The sequence below is a fragment of the Erythrolamprus reginae genome, chromosome 2 (genome assembly GCF_031021105.1).
Source record: "Erythrolamprus reginae isolate rEryReg1 chromosome 2, rEryReg1.hap1, whole genome shotgun sequence".
NCBI classification, from domain to species: Eukaryota; Metazoa; Chordata; class Lepidosauria; order Squamata; family Dipsadidae; genus Erythrolamprus; species Erythrolamprus reginae.
Genome location: NC_091951.1, coordinates 310,407,172 through 310,433,836, shown reverse-complemented (window position 1 = coordinate 310,433,836; position 26,665 = coordinate 310,407,172). Strand labels below are relative to the sequence as shown.

At 36.7% G+C, this 26,665-nt stretch overlaps 1 protein-coding gene across 1 annotated transcript in view; it reads right to left on the bottom strand.

The window, feature by feature from the left end:
- The window catches only part of EDIL3 (EGF like repeats and discoidin domains 3), a 322,466-nt gene that overhangs the window by 139,280 nt on the left and 156,521 nt on the right, over window positions 1-26,665 (bottom strand). Inside the window, exons 3-4 of the mRNA XM_070743064.1 lie at window positions 14,363-14,491; window positions 2,063-2,176 (exon numbers count right to left, since the gene is read on the bottom strand). Of these exons, the coding sequence (XP_070599165.1) occupies window positions 2,063-2,176; window positions 14,363-14,491 (243 nt within the window). The remainder of the gene's footprint in view (window positions 1-2,062; window positions 2,177-14,362; window positions 14,492-26,665) is intronic.

The following is a 26,665-nucleotide window of genomic DNA, read 5'->3' as shown; positions in this document are numbered from 1 at the left end:
CTTTATCGAAGTGTATAAAATCATGCATAGGATAGAAAAGGTAGATAGAGAAAAATTATTTTCTCTATCACACAATACTAGTAAAAGGAGGCATTCCCTAAAGCTCATAGGTAAGAAAGTGAGGACAAATAAAGGGAAATATTTCTTTATCCAGAGGGTCAATGGTTTATGGAATTCACTTCCAGAAGAGGTCGTGACAGCTGTCAGCCTTGATAGCATCAAGGCAGGATTAGACAGATTCATGGATGCCAAGTGTATTGGTGGTTGTTGAAATGGATGTCCATGTGCCGCCTCTATGTTGGTTGACGCAGGCAGGATTCTCTTGAGTACCATTTATTGTGGGGTCAAGGGAAAGGAAGGGTTTTGCCTTCTCTTTCTGCTCAAGATCCCCAATTGGTGGGCCACTGTGTGACAGTGAATGCTGGAATTGATGGGCTTTGGCCTGATTCAGCATGGCTCGTCTTATGTTCAGAAACTAAAGTTTCTGAAGGTCTCTAGTTGATTTTGCTACAAGGTGGTGTTTAACATTTTTCTGGATAGTACATACCTGAAATCATCTGTCCATTTTATTATATATGAATTATACATTCATCTTACAATTAACTGTAGTTAATGGAAGTATAATAATAAACGAATTTTCCAAGAAATTTATGTTTTGGTGCACAGAGCAGCATAATTTATATACACTGTATCCCAATATTCCAATATATCAGTGTTTCCCAACCTTGGCAACTTGGAGATATTTGGACTTCAACTCCCAGAATCCCCCAGCCAGCGAAAGCTGGCTGGGGAATTCTGAGAGTTGAAGTCCAAATATCTTCAAGTTGCCAAGGTTGGGAAACACTGCAATATATCATGTGTTGGTATCAATTTGCCCTTCAACAATATATTTTGCAACTCAGCAGTACAGTATAAAAATGTATACAAAACATATTTCTTTGATAGTTTTAATCAAGGATGACACATGAAACTCAGACTTACAAAATTGGATCACCCATTGCTAAGCTACCAATTTTTCACATGCAAACTTAAGAGTAAATTGTAACCAATGCTGTTGCGTTTTATATTTATATAGTAAACAATTAGCTTTTTTACAGTCCAAGATTGATTGTCTATTTGTTAATGTTTCTTGTCTACATATATACCGTACAAATGATTCTCAGTAGATTATTGGTTCTTTTAGATTTAAAAATGTTTTGTTCCCAAAAACCAGAACAATTGATAATTTTTCATCACTAGGCCATCCATTATTTCATTTTAACATTTCTAAATAAGAGTAATAATTAAGAAAGAGCAATATCTACTTTCTTTTCACCGGAGGAAAAAAAGAAGACATGAGGAAAAAATTCTGAATTGTGTAAACTCTGAAACTGATTATAAAAATTATTCTATTAAAACAGTGGAATTGAAAGAAAGGTGCTTAATTATTCTAAAAAGGTAGTTATAAATCTACTGTGGCTGAAAGAGACAGTATGAATTCAGCTGACTTTATGTTATCTTCATTTAAATATTGTGCTTTTTGATTCTGTTTAGTAGATGTAACATATTCACTTTTAATACCAATATAAGTGTTCCCTCGATTTTCGCGGGTTCGAACTTCGCGAATAGCCTATACCACGGTTTTTCAAAAAATATTAATTAAAAAATACGTCGCATTTTTTTTCCTATGCCACGGTTTTTCCCACCCAATGATGTCATATGTCATCGCCAAACTAATAATTTTTGCAAATAAATAACAAAAAAATAATTATTGTTAATAAATAATTAGGTTTTATAAATATCAGGATCACTAAGTGGCTTATTCAATGGTGAGTACCAGTAATAATGGTGAGTAAATGGTTGTTAAGGGAATAGGAAATGGTAATTTAGGGGTTTAAAGTGTTAAAGGATGGCTTGTGATACTGCCCATAGCCCAAAATGGTGTATTTACTTCCGCATCTCTACTTTGCGGAAATTCGACTTTCGCGGGTGGTCTCGGAACACATCCCCCGCGAAAATTGAGGGAACAATGTACTAGCATACTAGAATTAGAGTAAAATGCACGTATTTAAAGTATACTTACTATATTGGCAATTTCTCCCCATGAATTCACCTGGGCACTCACAGGAATAATTTGCTACCAGATCTGTACAAATACCATCATTCTTGCAGGGTTCAGCTTCACACTCATTCACATCTGTGGAGAAGGAATTAAATCCTTGGTCAAAAAATCTCCATTAGAACAAGTCCAGTACTTGGAGAGATTGCCTATATAAAGTATAAACATGTTTTCAATGAAGGAAAAAACCTCTAAAAACTCTTTGCTTTTTCAAATATGTAATTAAGAGCCAGGCATTTGTTAATAGTAAAACATGGAACGTAATATAATCAAAAGAAGCATCTTACCATCTGCATCATTTCCATGGAAGAATTGTTTAATTCTCAAATCCTGTTTATTAAAACAAAGACAAACAAACAGCCCCCCTCTGAATTTTGTTTGAACTAAGTCCACGAAAACAAAACTCCCAAAATCAGCTATTAAATGAAACAAGAATTATATTATTGATTACTCCAAATGTTCAAACATTGCACAATATCAAAATGGTGCAGTTGGTACTGTAGTCTGCATTGCCGGACAAGGTGTTTAACAAGTTCCGGAATTCCCTCCAGTGTCCTGTTTCTGGCTTAAAAAGTCATAATAAACTGCATCTCTATATACAGTATTTTCTACTTTCTTTTTTCCTCTACATTCTTGGATATGTTATATTCAGAGATGGGCTGCTGCGAGTTCATCCAAGTTCTGGCAGACCTATAGCTAAGGTTAAGGACCAGATTATCTCAGGGACCGCCTTCTGCTGCACGAATCCCAGCGACCAGTTAGGTCCCACAGAGTGGGTCTTCTCTGGGTCCCATCAACTAAACAATGTCACTTGGCGGGACCCAGGGGAAGAGCCTTCTCTGTGGTGGTCCAGGCCCTCTGGAACCAACTCCCCCCAGAGATTAGAATTGCCCCCACCCTCTTTGCCTTTCGTAAGCTTCTTAAAACCCACCTCTGCTGCCAGGCATGGGGGAACTGAGATACAATTTCCCCCTAGGGCTTTACAATTTTATGCATGGTATGTTTGGTTTTATAATAAGGTTTTTAACTGTTTTAATATTAGATTGTTATATGCTGTTTTTATTACTGTTGTTAGCCGTCCCGAGTCTACGGAGAGGGGCGGCATACAAATCAAATAAATAAACAAATAAACAAACAAAAAACAAAAAACAAACAAACAAACAAAAATATGTCCAGTTTGGTGAACTGCCAAATCTCTCCCCTGGATGATGATGATGATGATGATAATAATAATAATAATAATAATAATAATTTATTAGATTTGTATGCCGCCCCTCTCCGAAGACTCGGATGCCCTTGCCCACTCTGTCCTTTCCACCTTCCTCTCCCAGGAGTCTCCATGTGGCCAGTTTTGGATATGAGGTAAGTGCAGGACCCGGACAGAGGCCTGGGGAGGGGGAAAATTGGTCCTCCCAGTAGTCTCGTTTCTAGCCTCCAGAAGGCCTCCACAACCCAGGAGAGGCTGTTTTTGCCCTTGCAAAGGCTCGAGGAAAGCCTCCAGAGCATGGGGAAGACAAAAACACCCACCCGCTACCATGGTGCAGGGGGCTGATTAGGCCATGCCCACCATGGACATGCCCACCCAGCAACCAGGCAGAGAAGCCCACCCCTGGTTCTACCTGGGTGGGTTTTTGTTTGTTGAAAAAGAGGGTGATCTGCAGACAGAAGAAACTAGCAGGAAACAATGAACAACATTCTGACATGAACCCAATAGATTCACAAGGATGGATTGAGCAATATTTTCTCTCTCTCTACCATTCCTGGCTAGGAAATAGGCTAGGACTATTTTCTAACTTTTTTCCAACTTCCCTTTCGACCCCTCATCACATAGGGTCTCCCTCATACCAAAATTGAAACTGCCATTAAAAAGAGAGAAATTTTAAAAAGAAAAACTTGAAAACAGGTATTCACTTTCATTTTCAATGGCTGCTTTTTATGCTTCCTGTTACCGGATTAGCATTCGCAGAAATTTCTTCTTTGGACCGCATTGAGTTCCAAAATAATGTAAATATTGTTTCTTTAAAGATCCAAATTCAGTCGGTTGCACTCTAGGATTTAGTTGTATAAATGTGCTCTTCTATGCAATTTTAACAGTTGTACAAAGAATCCTAGAAGTGGGTCAATCTAGCTCTTTCTACCCACTAGGCAGAGTGTGCCATGGAGTCCTGCAAAAGTTGTAGTTGATTCTTTCTTTCTTTCTTTCTTTCTTTCTTTCTTTCTTTCTTTCTTTCCTTTTTCTTTCTTTCTCTGTCTCTCTCTCCCTCCCTCCTTCCTTCCTTCCTTTTCTCTTCTCTTTCTCTCCCCATCCTTCTTTCTTTCCTTCCTCCTTCCCTCCCCCCCTCTCTCTCACACACACCTAGAGTGAAATTAAAATACACTCCTATCACCAAATGGCTCAAATTTGCTAGCAATGGATTTTACCTGACTGATTCTGTTTGCTGATTGAAAAATTAGAACTTTTCCAAGAGAGAGAGAGAGAGAGAGAGAGAGAGAGAGAGAGAGAGAGAGAGAGAGAATATTATCCCTTCTTCCTAATTGCTTTTAATATACACTTAGATAGCAGTCTTAGTAATTCATTATTTTCATTGTAATTTCACATATTAAAAATATGTCTTCAGGGCAACAATCACCACAATCTTCCTTGAACTCTATTACCATGACTGATAATTTATATATATTACCGTAACACAAATGTTTTATTATATTATTTTGTTACTGGAGAGGAAATAGCTAAAGGGAGTCAAAACATTATCAGTCATCACAATTTACAGAAATATTAAAATCTTTTAAGAATAATTCTGTCCTACAAACAGAAAAACCATTTCAAGAAAGTACAAATTGAAAGCAAAATGTTAAATTTGAAAGTTTGAAAGCAAACTGCCAGCAAATGACACTGCTAGCCCACTGTTGCCTATTAAAATATCTCAATCTGGTACAGAGGAAGGAAGAAAGGGAGAGAGGGAGATAGAGGGAGGGGAGGTAGTATGAAATACAGTATAGAAGGAAAGAAGGCTGGAGATAAAAATATATAAGGAGCAAATTAAGGATATTTGTTTAGGACATTTTAGATAGAAATACATTACTATGGATGTTTTGATATTATGGTATATGTATGTATATTTGTGTATGTTTGGTGAAAAATAAAAAACAAATTAAATGAAAAAAGCCCCCTCAATTTGTCTAGAGGAAACAACCTCGAAATAGATCTATACTAGTCTTCCTTCATTCAGCAAAAATGTTATGTATGTATGCATGTATGTTGTATGTATGTATGTATGTATGTATTATCAAGTACAGTAATATCTTGTCTTACAAACTTAATTGGTTCCGGGATGAGGTTCTTAAGGTGAAAAGTTTGTAAGACGAAACAATGTTTCCCATAGGAATCAATGGAAAAGCGATTAATGTGTGCAAGCCCAAAATCCACCCCTTTTGCCAGCCGAAGCGCCCGTTTTTGCACTGCTGGGATTCCCTTGAGGTTCCCCTCCATGGGAAACCCCACCTCCAGACTTCTGTGTTTTTGTGATGCTGCAGGGGAATCCCAGCATCGCAAAAACGAGCGCTTCGCTGGCAACGGAAGTCCGGAGGTGGGGCATCCCAGCGGCGGCGGTGGATTTGTAAGGTGAAAATTTGTGGAAATTGTATAGCATCATTGTGCCACAATATTTTAAAGAACTGAGAGCTGTGGTGGTGTAGTGGTAAGAATGTAGTACTGCAGGGTACTTCTGCTGACTGCCAATTGCCAGCAGTTTGGCAGTTCGAATTTCACCCGGCTCAGGGTTAACTCAGCCTTCCATCTTCGGAGGTGGGTAAAATGAGGAGCCAGCTTGTTGGGGGCAATATGCTGACTGTAAACCATTTAAAGAGGGCTTAGAGCATTATGAAGCTGTATATAAGTCTAAGAGCTATTGTTATTGCTATATCCGGCTTTCATAAAAAAAGGACTAAAAGTCCTGACTAGTAAAAATTCCATCATTAGGTAGAAATTAGTAACAATATGCTGTTTCTTTCTGGTGTTTTGCAATCAAGATCCAGTAGTATGAATACTGCCAAGCAGCAGCATGACCATTAGGTAATAGACTAGCCAGATGTAATCCAACTCCTAGTTTGGCTCTTCAGTACAGTTTAAATGGAAAGACCAGCCATTAAGATAAGTGTCCTGATCCTGCTCACATATGGACTAATCACAGGTGGGGGTAAAGGTTTTATTTGAGGCTTTCCAAATCCTGAATAGTCTTCTGCAGAAATTTCCATGCCAACAACCACATAATCTTCTAAGAGTTCACAGTTCAATCCAGGAATGAACCCAGCACAATCCACAAGACAAGACAAATCCAGAACGCAGAGGCAAGTCTAAGACAAGCCCATGAAGCAAGGGAAAAATCTGTGAAGCAAGCAAGAGGTCACAGCACAGCCCCGGGGTCCAAGGTATACAGTCCAAGTGAATGCAGTGGGGTACCAAAAATGGAGCTCTACCCCAGAATATCCAATTTGCACTGAAAGATGTTGAAAGAAAATGCAGGGCGTCCTGTATAAGCCACGCCCACAGTGTGGTAGTAAAAAATTTGATAGCCCTTCACTGCAAGAAATCATATATTGACAAATGCAAGGCAAGGAAATGGACACATTGTTCTCAGTGTTGTTACTTCATTTCACTAAATAGCTGCAGCCCGATGCAAGCCACCCAGAAGGGTGACATTTTAGGGACCACATCCAGTGAAGTTTAAAATATTTATTCATTGTTCAAATATAGTGGCTTTTCTTCACTAAGTTCCATTCTCTCCCAATACACTATGTTGAAGTTTATTTTTCACTTAAAAAATATTTCTGTTTGCTTATGTAGTATCTGCGCCAACTCTGATCGAAGTTTTGCTCAGGGAGTTCAGTTTTGAGTTCAGTTCAAAACTGAACTGTTGATTGGCGTTGGAAACTGCCCAAGGAGCTGCTGATACAGTTCTACAGAGGAATAATTGAGTCGCCATCTGCACTTCTATCACTGTCTGGTTTGGTTCTACAACCCAACAGGAATGGCACAGACTTCAGAGGATAATCAGAACTGCAGAAAAAACAATTGCTGCCAACCTGCCTTCCATTGAGGACTTGGATACTGCACGAGTCAAAAAGAAGGCTGTGAAAATATGACCTCTCACATCCTGGTCATAAACTGTTTCAACTCCTACCCTCAAAACGTCGCTACAGAGTACTACACACCAAGACAACTAGACACAAGAACAGTTTTTCCCCGAACGCCATCACTCTGCTAAATAAATAATCCCCTCAATGCTGTCAAACTATTTACTACTATTTCTACTAGTTTTTTCTCATCATTCCAATCACCCATCTCGTCCCTACAGTCACTGTATGACTGTAACTTGATGCTTGTATCCTTAAGACTTCTGTTAATATTGACTGTTTCCTGATTACTTAATTTGAGTCCAATCATTAAGTGTTGTACCTCATGATTCTTGACAAATGTATATTTTCTTTTTTGTACACTTAGAGCATATGCACCAAAGACAAATTCCTTGTGTGTCCAATCACACTTGGCCAATACAGAATTCTATTCTATTCCTAATTGCCAGACGAAGGGAACAGCTGAGGAACAAGGATTGATTTGCGAGTAAGGCCACAGGTGGACGATGAATGGCTCCTTCCACAGGGAATAAAAGAGGAGTGAACATGGAAGGGGAGTTTGTCTTTCTTCATTCATTAGTTCATTCCTGCATTCTTTGTTTTGGAAGATACTCCTCAGACAGCCAGAAGAAGCCATTCAACAGCCAAATGAGCTTTAAAAGAGACAAATCCTTTTTCACAAACTTTGCTTGTAAAAAGTGAAAAAGTATTTCTTTTTCTTTCCCTTATTTGGCTTATGAGGGACAACAGAATTCCGCTTTAACCCACAATTTTAGATTGAATTTTAAAATTCAATCAAGCACCCAGCAGTGTACAGTATAAAAATCCATCTGTGTACTGAGACCAATGTGAGGTTGCAGCACCAGTTTGCATACAGGCCTGTTCCTTGATTTCCCAAGGTTCCTTGCCCCACAAGACCTGTGGTATTTTCATCTCTATAATTGTCAAACATGGAAAATAGTCAAAGATGGTGCGTTGTGCAAAATAAGTAGTACCTTTGAGGATTCCTTATATCTGTGCCCCAAATATGCTGTGTGTTGAAGTAATAAAATCAGCATTGTGCCATTGCTGGATTATGTGTGTTGTGATAAGAAAATATCAAAACTTTGCAACAACACAGCACAATGTTTTGTTTTATTTTAACAAAAGCAACAAATTCCGTGATGACTCTGTCTATGGGAAACTATAGGGAAGGTTGGGAAAGGAGGTTTGATGACACATACATTATAATGTAACTGTGCCAATGATATACACTATTTTAATCCAAACAGAAATTTTATTTTTCTCCAACATAGAATTAAAAAATGGTGCATAAGTACAAACACTAAAACCTTGCTTAAAATAAAACATATATAAAACTTTTCTTTCTTTTTCTATGGATCAATCAATGGAGGCTTATTTTCTTCCATTAAAAAAAACATTCTATAGAACTTATATAATATTATCAAGTAAAGAAAACATCAGAAAAGAAGTTTTTTTCCCCACTTTACACTAAAAGATTACATTACATCAGTATAAACAATATCAGACTCTCTATTATGCCCATCTTTATACAAACTTTCATTTCTACATTGAGTTAATTAATCCAATATCAATTTATCCTGTAATTACTATAGGTTCTATATATATTTAAAATAGAAAATTCTATATGTTTAAATTCTTATTAATACACTATTTTAATCATTCACAGAAAGACACGATGCACAATCATAAGCAGCAGGTTCTGGACACCCTCGATAACTATACAAAACAACTACATTTTAATTTAATTGTTGATTAAACTTTTTAAATACAATTGGATATTTGGACGAGGTTTTGTTCCAACTAAATATTAAATATTTAAATTTAAATAGATATTTAAATATATAAATATTAAACCATAGATAGTTTCCAAGCATGAACATAAGAAGAGCCATGCTGAATGAGCCCAAAGCCCATCGAGTCCAGCATTCTGTGTCACACAGTGGCCCACCAATTGTCCATGGGGATCTTGAGCAGAAAGAGAAGGCAAGACCCTCCCTTTCCCTTGACCCCTAACAAGTGGTGCTCAAGGGAATCCTGCCTGCCTCAACCAACATAGAGGCAGCACTTGGATATCCGTTTCAATAACCATCTATATGCTTGGCATCCATGAATCTGTCTAACCGTGCCTTGAAGCTATCAAGGCTGACAGCTATCACGACCTCTTCTGGAATTGAATTCCATAAACCAACGACCCTCTGGGTGAAGAAATATTTCCCTTGATTTGTCTTCACTTTCTTACCTATGAGCTTTAGGGAATGCTCCCTTGTCCCAGTATTGTGTGATAGAGAAAATATTTTTTCTCTATCCACCTTTTCTATCCCATGCATGATTTTATACACTTCGATCAAGTCACCCCTTAAACGCCATCTTTCAAGGCTGAAGAGACCAAGGCGTTGTAACCTGGTATCATAAGGGAGGTGCTCCATTTCCTTTATCATTCTTGTGAATGAAGCTTAAATTTACATAATTGTGGTAGATTTGTTTACCCACTTAAATTATTATATTAAAAACACGATGATTTTGCTGGGTAAACATCTTTTTTAAAGCTGTAGTTATTACCCGTTTCCTTTCAGACTTATGATGTCACAACAATAATTTAATTCTTTTCTGTAATGATAGCAATTTAACAAAAGCAGCAATATGAACAGAGTGCTTCTAACAGTCTGGTTTTAAGCAAACGTTCCTCATTATTAAATTTAATATTATTATTATATGCTGATGTCAGAAGGGTTGGATTTAGTTAACGCTTTTCTTTAATTTAGCAGTTTCTCTCAAAACTGTATTGGTATCTGATCAACATATAGAGAGCTCCTCTTCACTGAGAAAATGATATCAAGATTGAAGGACATTGGATCCCAATATAAGAGCTAGAACTGCTGCCATATTTAGGATGGAGATTTTTTTTTTATGAATTAGATCAAGGCTAAACCTGAAACAAGTTTTAGTTGCCTCAATCTTAAACAGATGTTAAATATATTTTATATAAGTAAAATGTATGTACTCAAAATACACTAATATATCTGTGTAAAATGTGTAAACTAATATGTCATCCCAAAAATTTGCAATGGAACATTTATAAGACAATCTCAACGTCATGTGTTCAATTATTTGAAATTTAATGCATTGATCACTCTGTTGCTGAAGTCATATTTTCTGAAGTCGAGTTTCGAGCTGTTTACATTGAGTTTGAATCTGTTTTGTGCATGTGTGTTGTTGCTGTTGAAGTATTCATTGATCGGTAGGACACTGTGATAGATTATTTTATGAACTACATTTAGATCAGATCAAAGGCAACGTAGCATTAGGTTTTCTAAGGCCAAAATTTCAAGTCTGATGGAATAAGGTGTTGCGATTAAAGGAGTAGAGGACTCTTCTTATGAAATATTTCTGGACTCTCTCAATTGTATTTATATCTGATATGCAGTGAGTCAGGTGAGTCGGGTAAGCTGTATTCAAGGATTGGTCTGATTAATAATTAGACCAAATCTACTTAAACAAAATTTATAAAACCCAAATTTCATAAATAATAATCCATAGAATGAAAATTGCATACATGTTTCTTATCCTTGATATCATTCAATCTGTCAAAACTTTAATTGTACGGCTACCATGTCTATTTTTGTAATTCACTTGTTTCCCCCCAGCACTTAGTCCTTTTCCTTTATTTCTTAAACAGCAATTAAGATAGAATAGGCAACCTTAGAAACCCTTTATCTGGGAATGCCCTATGAACAATTGTCAAATAAATCATAACAAGTGCTGTTCATGTTTAGTGCTGTTCTTGTACAGCACTAAAATCTAATCCAATAGAATTAAATATCTGAGCTCAGGATTGAAGTATGGAGGGCTTAGTGCCCTCCAAATGTTGTTGTTTGCTTGCGAATGTTTCATTACCCCACAAAATGATATCATCAGTGCAGATGATTGGGGTTTGCTCTCTATTTATATGTAGTTACTTGGCGTTCCATTATTTTTTGTTGGTTTTGAAAAGTGGTTTTCTCTTTGGTACTTCCTTGATTAGGATATTAGTTTCTCCTGGATCGTTTCTCTAGTGTTAATCCCTGCTGATCAGGCTACTGATTGCTGAAGACAATGTATTATGGTCTTTTTATTTTCTTGTTAGCTTTTTTATTGTGTCTAAATGTCTATATTTCCAGGAAAAAATGGATACAGAAAAAAGCAATAGTAAAACAAAGTTTAATATGGTGGTAAAGTTAACATTTAAAAGTTTAATATGTTGATAGAGTCCTCGGAGAGGAACGGCATACAAATCCAATAAGTAAGTAAGTAAGTAAGTAAGTAAGTAAGTAAGTAAGTAGGTAGGTAGGTAAGTAAGTAAGTAAGTAAGTAAGTAAGTAAGTAAGTAAGTAAGTAAGTAAGTAAGTAAATAAATAAATTACAAGTTTAGCTGCACAGTTTTGGCTAAAGTAATAAAGTTCATTCTGGTATTCTTTTTCATACTTTGTTGCAGATTTCTCTTTGAAATTATTAAGCAGCATATTTCCCCCTAGGCTCATGTGGTAAAAACCACTCAATCTTGGGAAAATATGCAATTGGGCTGAAGGTTTTTCTGACAAGTGCTATATCCATGCCCACAATTGCTCCAGATCATATATTTCCATTTTAAATTTTATAAGAAATAAAATCTTGGGAGAAATAGATTAATGGAATTTTGACCTGAGGAAATATTCAGACATACAGATGAAGATGGAAAAAACCCTCATTAGAACAGATGTGGATACCAGCCACCAGAAATCAATTTGCCATGCAGCAAGTCATAGGGAAACGGTATATCAAAATCAGAGAATGACAGCTACCTGATAAACATCATGCAAGGTCATGTAATAGCCATGTTCTGGTCAAGGAAAGGCTGATGTGATACAGAATGGAATATGATTTTCACGATGACAAAGAATGGAATAAAAAGATAAACTGTCAAAAATCTGTGTTGGAAACTCTCAATTTATGCACACAACTACCATCCATGGAATCTTCCCTAACATTCATGCCTGATCAGTACTGTAATGTGAGAGACAACAAATATGAGTGTTTGTGATGTTTAAGCAATTATAATAAATTGCTTAATAAATTGTTACAACCTGCTATCATATAACTCCTAGTCCTTCTGTTTATTAAGCTAGACACATTGAGTTCCCTCAATCATGCGTCATATGTTTTAGCCTTTAGAGCCCTTATTTATTATTGCTGCAGTTATTTGCACTCTTTCTAGAGTCTCAAAATATTTTTTTTGTATTGTGATAACCAAAATTGATTCCAAGTATAGAACAAAATATACACTAACCAGTACAGTATAATGCAGTACAATTACTTCGCATTATCTTGAAACTATCCTTTTGTTGATGTAACTTAGGACATTAGCTTTTTTGCAGTTGCATCACACTTCTGGATTATACTGGTGGTCTATTGGAATCCCTAGATCTCTCTCACAGTTGCTATTCTATATTTGTGCATTTGGTTTTTCTTCCCTAAATGTAGGACTTTACATTTCTCAGTATTATAATTAATAATTATAATTTGTTGGATATGACCCAACATTCAAATCTGTCAAGATACTTTTGAATCTTGATTCTATCTTCCCCACAGGTTGATGTTGTCTGTAACTTTGATGAATTCCCCCTTCAATTGCTTCTTCTAGATAATTTATGAAAACATTGAAGAGTATTGGGCTTAAAACAGAACCATTGCCATATTTCCCTCTATATAAATGTAGTTCCATTGAGAACTACCCACTCAGCATAGTTGGTTAGCCAGTTATGAATCCATCTTTGGTAGTACTCCCTATCCCACATTATCTTATCAAGAAATAGACAATGGTCAATTTCGTCAAATGCCGTACTGAAGTTCCACAGAATTTCTCTTAGCCATCAATTTAGCCACTTTGTCAAATAATGCAATAAGGTTTGTCTAAAATGATCTGTTGTTGACAAACTCATGCTGACTTTTAGTAACGGTCTTGTTTGTTTCTAGGTACTCACAAATCCTTATCTTTTTCAGGATTTTTCCTAGATATTAATGTCAGGCTTGATCTGTAATTCCTCAATCATTCCCCCTTTTTTGTAGATTGGAGGCACATCAACTTTTTTCCTCTGATATTTTCCTGATGTTCCAGAAGCTTTAAAATATTCTGTTCAATAGTTTCAAGATCACATCTATCAGGTCCTTCAGAATCATGGAATATAATCCATCTGATTCTGGTGATTTAAAGTCATCTAAAATAGACAGGTATTCTCTTACGATTTTCACACCTAATTTTGACTTGCATTCTGATTCTGTCAACTAGGATGCTGCTTTTGATAGGTTGGACAATTGTGCAAAGTATTCATTTGTTTAATTCCAGAGTAAGGAGAAAAAGTAAAATAGAATTCAATTCATAATTTACTTTTCCTGACTGGCTGTAATAACTTTTAGTTACAAATGATGCTGTGCACTTAACTAATTGTAGAAAAATCCAGATCATCTATTAATAAAGCCCTTGGGAAAGACTTCCTATTGAATTAAATAATATAGCTAACAGCACTTGTCTTGGGTTAGTTTTAAAATGAGCAGAAATAGAGAATATAGGAAACCTATTAGCATAAATATCTACTTTTTAACAACCCCTTTTATCTTCAGCCATCATTAGCTGAATGAACTGCTGACAACATCAAGATAAAGCCTTGAGCTTTAAAGAAAATTGCAATATCCTATTTTCAGAAAGAAAGGAAGGAAGGAAGGAAAAGAAAGAGAAAGAAAAGAAGGAAGGAGGGAAGGAAGGAAGAGAAAGAAAGAAAGAAAGAAAGAAAGAGAAAGAAAGAAAGAAAGAAAGAAAGAAAGAAAGAAAGAAAGAAAGAATTTTATCTTTATTTTATGGAAAAGTCTCAAGCATGAAGATTTCTACTGGAATTACAATAAAAATAGAAAGAACTTGCAAATAATCTTGTGGAAGTGTCCAGTAAAGATTCTAATCCTCAGACACATCCACTATTACAGGCAAACAGATGTGCTGAGTCAAACACATGGAATAATTGAATATATATGCAGAATAGTACAGTAATTCTAGACATTTCTTCACCAAGCAGGAAAGGCAAGTTCCATTTTAAAACTTACTGTGCTGGCAGTGTATTCCATTAAATCCAGCTGGACATTTGCAGATGTAGCCTATGAACGTATCTCCTCTGTAGGCTTCACTGATTTCACATGTTCCACCATTATGGCAGGGATTAGGGAGACATGGCCCTGGAGTAATTAAAAAAAAATCACAAATGAAATACTGAAAACCCCAACCCTCTTGAAAATCTAATTCATTCATAGACTAATAACTTTTAAGATAAATTGATCAATTTTCTGTGCCACATTTTTGTTGATACATTTTTTCAACTATCCCAGTATATTGATTTTTTTTTTAACCAAAGAAGAACATTTTCCTAGATAGAAAACCGGCCTCTGGCACTTACTTTATCTGAAAGGCATTTGAGAAATCCCACCTTTTAAAGATCAGTGGCCACTTTCAAGGCTGGGAAATTCCCCAATGCCCTGGATGAAATTCATAGAAACCGTCTATTTTATCAAAATGTAAATTTTAATATAACATTGCTACTGCTGAAAGGATTCATCCCATGATATATCATTCCTGAAGGCCTGTTTGAAACAGCCAGATTTTGATGGCTTTACTTAATCTTGTAGTTAGATAAAGCCAAAATTCTGGCTAAACCCCCAAGGATATAGTATAAACATGCCCAATTGAATTAGATAAAGAACAGAATAGGAAATCCATGGGCTTTAGGCTAAGTATGCTTCTGTTGCAGGTTTCGATTAAGCACTGTTAACTAAAACAAATTATTCTACCTGTGGCATAACTGTAGGTTAAAGACAATTTAATTCATTCTACTGTGAGAAGTAAAACAAAAACAAAAACCAAGAACAACTAACTAATGAAAATTTTGCAATGGCTGATGAACATTGGGAAAAGAGGATGAAGGATCTGTATTAAGATATGTTAACATAATATAATTAAACTAATTAACAGACATAGATAAGATACTGTATGTCTCTTTAGATGTTGCCCAATAATAATGCACAGCATGCATTGCAGTATCACCAATGGTAGGAGATGCTGGGTGATACAATTTGAAAAATTTAGAATGCTACAACATACCGTGTTTCCCCGATAGTAAGACACCCCCGATTGTAAGACGTATCGGGGGTTTCAGGGGGGTCGGCTAATATAAGCCGTACCCCGAAAGTAAGACATATGTCTTACTTTCGGGGAAACACGAAAGTATTGCCACCTCCCTCTCATCTAGCTGCCTTGCCGCAGTCGGAGCTCCCGCTCGTGCCGCAGCCAGAGCCGCGCCGCTTCGGCCAGGGCCGCCGCCTCACCTGCCGGGTGGCCGGGTGGCCCAGCTGGCACCAGGCTGCGTAAGGGAGATTCTCCTGGGCGCGCAGCTCCCTCACCAGCGCCGCGAACTGCTCCGTCGCTTCGGCCAGGGCCGCCGCCTCGCCCGCCGGGTGGCCCAAGCTGGCAGTGGCGCGCTGCGCCCAGAGCTTGGGCCACCCGGCGGGCAAGGCGGCGGCCCTGGCCGAAGCGGCGGAGCAGTTCGCGGCGCTGGCGAGGGAGCTGCGCGCCCAGGAGAGTCTCCCTTACGCAGCGCGCCACCGCCAGCTGGCACCAGGCTGCGTAAGGGAGATTCTCCTGGGCGCGCAGCTCCCTCGCCAGCACCGCGAACTGCTCCGCCGCTTCGGCGAGGGCCGCCACCTCGCCCGCTGGGTGGCCCAAGCTCTGGGCGCAGCGGAGCTTAGACGACACCAGCCGGTAGCGCGTCAGGAAGTCGCCGCCGACTCCGGCGCCCGAAGAGGCCTCACCCGGGCCAAAGCCCGAAGACGAGCCGGCCCCGGTGCCCGGGACAATATAAGACATACCCCGAAAGTAAGACATAGTGGGGCTTTTGGGGATAAAAAGAAAGTAAGACACTGTCTTACTTTCGGGGAAACACGGTACATATCTTGGTAATCAACAGAATGCCAAGGCAGGGAAGAGATACTGATCTAGAATTCTAGAATGCAATTAAATAAATAGGTTTCAAACTTGGCAACTTTAAGAAATGTTCCATGCTGGCTAAGGAATTCTGAGAGCTAAATTCAACACATCTTAGTTGTTCAGTTTGAAAAACACTGAATTAAATTCAGAGATGGTATTCAGCTGGTTAGGATGTTTCCTCTGAACCATAAAGCTAAATTGAGCTGGCTACTTAATTTGAGGATTTATCTAACTTGTGTGATTTTACATGGGCAAAACACAGCGATAATGCATTAATCTAATTCTTCATATTCTTGAAAGTTCAAAGCCAATATGTAATTAAATTTCTTTTTTTGTTTAAAAAAAATGAGATTTAAAACAAAAGTTATGATCTGTATAAATTTCAAAGGGATGAATACTGAACAATTGCACTATACAGTATATATATTTTTATAACCGGTACATAATCCAGTGTGGAATTAGTAAGTAATTGATGCAGCAGTACCACCTGGCAATTTTGTAGCTAAGCATATTTCCCACTTTATAACATGAATTGTAAGTCGCTAGAGGCAGCACATAAATTGACATCTTCAATTTCTTTATTTTCTAAAAAGCATCTACATGCTATTGAGTTAAATTCTAAGGAATTCTTTCTTAATGTGCAACCAAATAAGCAAGTATTTGTTCACAGAATTAAGAAAAAAGCTCCAGGAGATTTGGAAACTTTAACTCTGCTAATGGAATCAGAAGACCATGGCTGTATTATTATTATTATTATTATTATTATTATTATTATTATTATTATTATTATTATTTATTGGATTTGTATGCCGGCTGTATAGAAGGAAGAATTCTGTTTTATCATCTATAGTAAACTTTCTATAAATATGGTCAAATTCTTCAACTTGCTCTATGTCTGTCTGTCTGTCTATCTATCATCTGTAATTATGTCTGTTTTTTCTGCGAAGCACTGATGCCTTCATATTTCATTAATTTTCAGATCTCTATTCCTCTAGCCAGTACTTGTAATAAATTATTCAGATAGTCAGCCAATAAGGCAATGTTTTCTGCATACAAAAGTATATCTTCATTCATATCGCTAACCACCTTGCTTCTAATGTCATCAGAGCACTGGATGCATATTTATGTCAACTTGCAAAGCTTTCAAGTTGCCATGAAATGGAGGGGGAAAGAGCTGAAGGAGTGGCGGATTGCACTAACTGAAACTATATTCCACAAATGTGTTTTTTACTGATTGTGTCCTAGGTTACTGGAATCAAAAGGAGAGGTGTGAGGTTCACAACCCATCAATGTGATTCATTGAAGGATGTGATTTATAACATGTCCAATGAGAAAGGAGGAAACAGGGTCATGAGGGCATGCAGCCTACGTGGACTTGGTTCTGACTGCATCAGAGTATTGCTGAAATGTCACTCCTAAGTGATCTTTGTATTTCTTTTGGACTTTGGCTCATGGCTCATGAATTAATTTATGGAATTTTTCAAAAACTTCACAATTTATTTATAAATATATTGAATAAACAAAGCAACATTGCATGACTCCCATCCGTCCATTTCTTTCATCATATATTGCCCTTATTGCTCTGACTACATTCAGTAACTGTTCATGAAAAATATTCCACATTTAATCCTATTCTCTTTACAATATTTGTCTTCATCAAATGTAAGCAGCTTCAAGGCACATGGGGCAGATGCCCCCCACCTCATCCCTAGCTTAATTTTTATCCCTACCTCCTATAACCAGATAGTGGACGTAGCTTAACTATGAATTATTTTGGGGATAAGGTCTATATTAGATGCAGGACTGAAAATCGGGCTAGGGCTTGTTTTCAGGGTAACTTGTATTTTCAGGAAAACAGTATATATAAATATGGAAAGAAATTGTGCATTTAATCTTGCATGAAGTTTTATAAATCATCTAAACAGGAATAAGTCATTTAAATATTACTAAAAGCTAAAAATGGCATTTCAGAAAAAGGAAAAAAGATGTAGCATTTGCATTATATCTGCAATTTTATAGCATTAAGTTAAAATTAAAAGGAACTGCTACTCCATCATACATATTACTGGATAATGATTGGATGTAGATCAATACAGAAAACAAGTAAGAATGGAAAGGACAGGACTATTAGCTGCTGATACAGATTAATCCAAAGGCAATCTTAACTGTATATTAAATTCCAAATGAACCACTCTCTCTCTCTTTAAATATAAAGCAATATATCTACATTTATATTATAACTGAATACTCATTTATAGTTTTCCACATGCTGCACGAATCCCAGCGGCCGATTAGGTCCCACAGAGTTGGCCTTCTCCGGGTCCTGTCGACCAAACAATGTCGGCTGGCGGGACCCAGGGGAAGAGCATTCTCTGTGGCGGCCCCGGCCCTCTGGAATCAACTCTCTCCAAAGATTCGAATATCCCCCACCCTCCTCACCTTCCGTAAAATGCTGAAGACTCACCTTTGTCACCAAGCATGGGGATAATTACCCTCTTTCCTCTTTTTTATTATGATTAGGTTGAATGTGTATGGCTGCATAATTAGGGGTTTTATTATGTTATTAATGCATTTTAAATGGATTTAATTTTTTATTATTTTTTATTATTATTAGATTTGTAATATATTGTATTACTGTTTTGCTGTGAGCCACCCCAAGTCTTTGGAGAGGGACAGTATACAAATGTAATGAACTAAACTAAACTAAACTATTCCCAATATATCAATAGGAATAGCACTTATCTATAGCCCCCTCTAAATGGTTTACAGAATCAGCATATTGCCGCCAACGATCTGGGTCCTAATTTTACTAACTTCAGAAGGATGAAGGATGAGTCAATATTGAACTGGTAAGATTTGAACTGCTGGTAGTCAGCAGAAATAGCCTGCAATACTACAGTCTAACCACTGAGCTACCATAGCTCAAGGATATAGGATTTACCATCATTTTTCTGAACAATACCCAACCTCCTCCTGAAATATTATAGGAATTCTTTAAATTTAAAAGGGACATCCATTCTCTGCCTTTTCAGTAATAGCCCCCATACCTTTAATATATGATCCCTGAAGGAATACTGAGCTCCAACCCTTCCTGACAATCATATTAGTAATAATAATAACAACAGAGTTGGAAGGGACTTTGGAGGTCTTCTAGTCCAACCCCCCTGCTTGGGCAGGAAACCCTACATTATTTCAGACAAATGGTTGTCCAACATCTTCTTAAAAACTTCCAGAGTTGGAGCATTCACCACTTCTGGAGGAAAGCTGTTCCACTGATTAATTGTTCTAACTGTCAGGAAATTTCTCCTTAGTTCTAAGTTACTTCTTTCCTTGTTTAGTTTCCATTGCTTCTTGTTCTACCCTCAGGTGCTTTGGAGAATAGGTTGACTCCCTCTTCTTTGTGGCAACCCCTGAGATATTGGAACACTGCTATCATGTCTCACCTGGTCCTTCTTTTCATTAAAGTAGCCATGCCTAGTTCTTGCAACTGTACTTCATATGTTTTAGCCTCTAATCCCGTAATCATCTTTGTTGCTCTTCTTTGCACTTTTATATTATCCAAACACTTTCTGGGCTTTTAGTTTGATTGTTGCCCACCAACTGATTATATAAGTGATGATTGTATTATTATGCTACATTTCAATTAATTTTATTAATTATGCTTTTTTTAAATTTTAATACGTTTTTTAAATTAAATTTTTAAAATTTTTGCAATATTTTGATTGGCAAAATCTACAAGCCAGATAAATAAAGCTAATAAATAATTTCATTAGCATTATGCTTCTGTAATTCTACCCTATAGTAGAATTTCTATAAATGGCATTGCCTAAATATAGTAGATATTTTTCCCCAACTAATACAAAACTTACAATTCCATGAATGTAACGTTCTGAGAATATTTGCATGTACTATTTGTTGTCACAAATACACCAAACTATTCATGGATAGCTTGTCAATATTCCAGATTTTTGGGGGGAGGGAGAAAGATCATTTTTAGGGGAAATTAGGAATTGTGAAAGGCAAATAATTTTAGAACTCTCACAAAAATTTTGTTGAAAGGAGCAGTAAAAATATACAAACTGTTTTTAAAACTATGCCTTTCCACGAGAAACCAAAGAAATCAAACTTAACATATTTGTTTATTTCTTTGATTTAAGCCTCTTTTTTATTAGAACATAACAAATGATAAATTCCATCAGGAAAATCTTTTTTTTTTTTTGCAGCCCAAGGCTTGCTTGCAAATAAATTAGCATTGCCAATAATCTCACCCTATGTGAGATAGTTTTTCCTTTTCATTAAATTCTTATTTTAATACGATAATCTGAAAATATTTTGTATTCCTATGCTCTATAGATTCTTACATGCCCAGCAGGCTGTTCAGAGCCTGTCAGTCATTCCTTTTATTTCTCTTTTATCTTTTAAAATCATCTTAATACTGATGTATTTATTCTCACTGTGTTATTTTGTCATTGCCGACTTTATTGTTTTATTTCTGTTTACAAACATTTCCTTTCCCCCCCCTTTGGTTAATAAGGAAGATGCAAAGTTGATGCAAAGATGCAAGTTAAAAAAACATAATTAATTAAACTCATTAAAGCTGTCTAGAGTAGTTAGGTGAAAGAGACAGCAAATAAATTTAACAAACAAACTAATAGACAAATAAGTAAATGAATATACACCAGGAATGCACAACAATTGTAGGTCTCACTTGGCCTTTAAGTAGCAACTTAGGATAGCACCTTAAAAAGGACAAAGTGTAAGGCTGATTAAAATTAATTATGGATATTGTTAGGCTAGCATCTTATGTACTGTATATATTCATCTTCTGCCATATTAAAAATTTAAAATTTTATGGCAACTTTGGGAAACACTGTTGGGGATATATATATGTACTCAAGACCTGAGCTGCATATAGATTAAGGTTTTTAGGATGAATACTTTAATATACATCATTGAATTTCTTGTCTTAATATAATTTTAAAAACATCTCTTTATAAGTTAGAATTATTTTTGATGCATAATAGAAACTTTGGGCACTTGGTAAAGAAAAGGTTAGCCATAAATGATAGAGTTTGATCATTAGTAAACTTCCATTATTGGAGACACTATTATTGGAGATAATAAATATGACAAATATTAGTTAAAATATAGAAATATGCCACCATAATTTAAATTTGATTGATATTATTAATTAAGTACTATGAAAGTTTTCCAAGTATTCTTGTAGTTTTAATTTAATGCACATTGGGCTTCAGGTTCTTCTTTAAAAAAATCAATAATTTAGTAGCATTTTTGTACATAATCTTTAAGCAGCTTCTAACACAAAAGGGAACAACAACCTTTGATCAATATTAATGAGCAATAGAAATCAACAGTATGCTTTCCAGGCATTTTAATACACATTTATATAAGTAATGTCAACAAGATTAATTGCACCGTAAAAGTAATAGATCTATACAGTCTGCATCTCCTTTGAGTCCTGCTCTCAGTACATCTCCACTGATAATAGCTAGAAATAATAAGTGCTAGGAGGCCTCAGATGTGCATGAGGCTGAAATTCAATTGAAATCCCATTCCGAACTGAAAGATACTAATAATAAAAAAAAATACATGGTCTGAATTTTTTGGAATCTCTGAATGAATTATATGTATACAGTGGTACCTCGTGATACGAACCCCTCGTGATACGAACCCGGGGTTCGGAAATTTTTTGCCTCTTCTTACGAACTTTTTTCGGCTTACGAACCCACCACAGATCGCAAAATGGCGCTCCGCTGGCCGCCGCCGCCCGGCTGTCACCGTTTAAAACAGCCGGGGGGCTTCTCGGCGTTCTCCCGAACCTCAACTTTTCGGGTTCGGGAGGCCGCCGAGAAGTGCCGCTGCCTGGCTGTCACCTTCTGAAACAGCTGGGGGGGCTTCTCGGCATTCTCCCGAACGCCGAACCGGGAAGTTCGGGTTCGGGTTCCAGAGGCCGCTGAGAAGCTCCTGGCTGTTTCAGAAGGTTACAGCTGGGCGGCGGCACCCAGCGGAGCGCCATTTTTGCGATCGGTGGCGGCATTTTCGGCCAATCTGGAGGCTGGAAAGGAGGTGGGGAATCCCAATAGGGAATTCCATCGGCGGAGCTTTTACGTCACGATTCCCCACCTCCTTTTGGGTTCGGGAGAACGTCAAGAAGCCCCCCGGCTGTTTTAAAAGGTGACAGTCGGGCGGCGGCGCCCAGTGGAGCGCCATTTTACGATTTTTTTCCCCTTTGCATGCATTAATCGCTTTTACATTGTTTCCTATGGGAAACAATGTTTCGTCTTACGAACTTTTCGCCTTACGAACCTACTTCCGGAACCAATTAAGTTCGTAAGACGAGGTATTACTGTACAGTATATGGTTTTTAGGAAAATGATTCAAATGCCTTTTTTTCTCTGTGGGCTACAGAAAGGACTTCAAGGCAGGAACTGTGATATTTCTCAGTTTTGGTGACAAATACAATGAACTCAGTTTCCATAAATATGTGGGCACCAGGGAATAAGCAATTCTGAATTGAAGATTAAATATTTCCAAATGTGTCAAACAGTTTGGACTTAAAATACAAAGACTGTCAGATATGGTGCAAAAAAAAGCTATTTTTTCTTTAGGTAAAATATAAACACTGTCAAAGGAAATAAATAATAAGAACAACCAGCAACACTACAGAGAAAGTTCCATGGTGTATCTTGATATTTGATGAAATAAATCTCACTCAATAAAGAAATAAAAACTCAATGCACAGGAATGTCTAATAGCTTAGTTATCCGTGGCACTATTCTTACTTTTAAAATTCTCCATCTACTACTTTAGCATATAAATTCAGAATGACTTCTTACACATCATTACATCCACGGGCACTTCCTTATATGTTCTTAATGTAAGGTTTAAATCTGCACTGAAAAAAGAAAAAAAGCCTTTCCACTCACATACCACTAAGCACAAGGTAACCTCATTCAAAACCAACAGGGTTTTTTTCCTTCCTTTTTCTGTCTTTTCTTCCTTTGTCTGTCCTTATATGCAGTGTCAGGTAGCTAATTTTTGTGTACAAGACCATCAATAATTCCACTGAATTTGGAATCTCTAAATGTTTGCAACTCAGCATGATTTAATTGGCTCAAGTAGGCATTTTCTGACAAGAATAGGGTGCATCTAAGTTGCAAAAATGTTTACAATTAGGAATGTAATCGACAACTCTCAATGTAATTATTTTTCAAAAACTCAATAAGACGGAATCTTATTGAGACAAAAGAAGGGAAACCTGTAGGAATTACATATTCTAATCTTGACCTAGTTCAAATCAGGAAGAAATTACATTTTTTCTGAAACCAGTTACCCTCTTTTTTGCTATATAAGACAAACTTCCACCCACCACCCGCACAGAAAAAGTAGGTGGAAATGTCTGTGTGTCTTATACAGTCAATGTTGCCAAAGGCCTTCTCACCCACCATACCCTTTCGCCTCTATCTCCCAGCAATTTGCAACAAACAGCTTGACCAGCTTCAGTATAGTCTGATTTAGTATTTACAGCTGATTGGTGGTTGGATCTGCCTCCCAGAATACCGCCTATCAGTTGTTTCAGGCTGCAGGGATCGCTACCGACCATCGGCGCTGTCGCGTATCGGAACCTCCATGTGCCACATTTTTTGGCTTCTGCGTGTCCCATTTTTTTGGCCCATTCCAGGTGTCATTGCTGCCTGGAATGGACCAAAAAAGGCATGTTTGGAAGCCAAAAATAGGATGCTTGGAGGCCGAAAATGGGATGCACAGAGATGTTGATAGGTAGCAATGGTGATGGCAGTGATGGTGATGATTGGTGGTGGCAATCCCTGCAGCCTAGAACGGCTGATAAGTGATATTCCTAGAGGCAGATCCAATCACTAATCAGCTGATCATATTAAATCAGGTTGTGCTGAAGCTGACTGGACTGTTATAGTCCAAAAAATACAGTAAGTAGTAATATCATTGTAGATAACAGCTTATTGTAAATAAGACTGAACTTGCAGAATTGCTACTGTAACTTGTAGAGTTGCTTTGAGAATGAGATGGATGGTCTCTAAATTTGGCATATACATAAATAGAACAAATAAAATTTAGCAATGTTTTTTAACTCAAGATGTAATGCAGTCATAAAGATTAGCAGCCAAATAGAAAGTTCCATGAGTGAAGTCCCTTCTATACTATCAAAATTGCTAGCAATCATCACACTTCGGTGATTGGTAACCAAACCATCTAGTTTAACCTTCGTTGGACTAGAAACCTCCAAGGTTCCTTCCATCCCTGTGATTCTATGAACTATCTGTTATATGAAGATATATTATAAGACCACAATCTCCCCATATTCTGTTTCAATGGATAAAATTATAAAGTTTGGACAAAAATATTTATATATTAACTAAAATCTGTGCCTTTACTCAATTTTAAAAAGCCCCAAATGTCTTTTCATAGTTTGGACTAGTATGTTCCTCCAGGAAATGGCTCATACAAATATTTACAAATGTGATGTAAAGACTTACTTAGGATCCCAAAAGGGTGAAGAAGCCCATATTTTGGTTAACGTTTGTTTGTGAATTTAATCATTGCTGTGTGTTTTAAGTTTTGCTTATGTTTTGATTTTTTAAATTTGCTTTAAATATTGTTAGGCACTCAGTCATTTTTTGAGGTGGCAGTCATATAAGTTAATTAAATGAATCAAATATTTTTTATTAAGAAAATTCAGATTAAGAAAAACTGGAAACAAGTAGAATTTGAAAGAGAGTATTAAGAGACAAAACACTCCCTCCCATTTATTATTTTTCCTTCCAAATGTTTCCTTATTTCTGTATTAGTAGATCAATTGGAACCAATAAGATTAGCCTACAATATGTTGTTCTGTATCCTATCTGTGACATATCATATCATATCTATGACAAAATTAAGAACCCTAGATTGGTCCTCTGCTTGATTAGTTTTCATGCACTGCTTCTTGTTCTGCCTTCAGGTGCTTTAGGTTGACTCTATGTTCTTTCTGGCAGCAATTTAGATATTGCAAGACTACTTTCACATCGTCCTTAGCCCTTCTTTTCATTAAACTAGACATACCCAATTCCGGCAACCGAGATGTTTTAGCTTCATCCTAATCATCTTTATTGCTCTTCTCTGTATTCTAAAGTAAAAAGCTGAGCTCCTTTAATGATTAGTAGAGAGAGGCAAAAGCAGGCAAAGTTGAAAACACTTCTGAATCATTTTTGAAGCAGATACAGCTCCATTACACAATGTCTCTTAGTCACTGAGACCTAATTAAAGAAATTGAACATATTTAAGATTATCATTGTACCTAGTGACAGCTGATTTTGTGTTACTAACTTCCTGATTTAGACTTAAATATGGTTTCAATGTGGTTTGAATGGCATTAAAAATATGTATGGAAAAAGTTTATTGGAAAAATGTAGACTGAATCTTGTAGTGTGTTTTTAGAATATCTAAAACTGTAAGTCTTAGAAATGAAAATCTGATTGGCATTATCTTTTGAATAAAAGGAAATCAGAGTCATGTTAAATTAGGCACCAATAAGTTGTTGGTGTGATTTGTTAGGTCATACACAAAACGTTTTCTTCAGAAGCTGATTGTGATGTACCCTCATTTTCTCTCTTCTTCTCTTCCCCACAATAACACAAAATCCTCTGAAAAAAACAAAAAGATCCATAGAAGAGATTTTCTTTGTTTAGAAAGAGTTCTGCAAGTTGGAAACATTTAACTGGATTGATAATAAATTTCAGAACACAAAAAAAGCTCTGTTCCAGAATATACCTTGTAATGTGAATTCTCAGGGAACAGCTTTGTTGCTTAAAATAAAACACAGTTATCAAATTGCTACAGAGGCTGTCCATTCTTTGCTACCCGCTCTCTATTAATCCTGGTTAGCCATGTTATCTGCTTAGTGCCACAATAATGAGTCTGAATTACAGTACTATGGCACAATTAATTTTCCTTAATGAAGCTGTCTATGCAGAGCTTCAAATTGATGCTATTTTCAGTAATAGGTAATAAATCTGCAATCTTTTATTTGTTGTAAAAGGTTGAACACCTTCTCTTCATCTATAACACGTAGAGTGAGAAAATTTGTACAAAAAAAAGAGTGTGCTTCATGAAATTACAACTAAGAATGAAAATATAACACTAATATTTTAAGCCCTCAGTTTTCTTGTACCTTGCCAATTTAAAGTATACACGAAATCATAACATTTTTGCTACTAGACACATATTTTCCTCACAAAAGAAGTGATATACGTTTTACATGCAATTTCTTAAACATATAAATTTATAGATGAACTTATGGGGTTTTTCACACTTGGCTTTAAGATGTGTGAACCAAG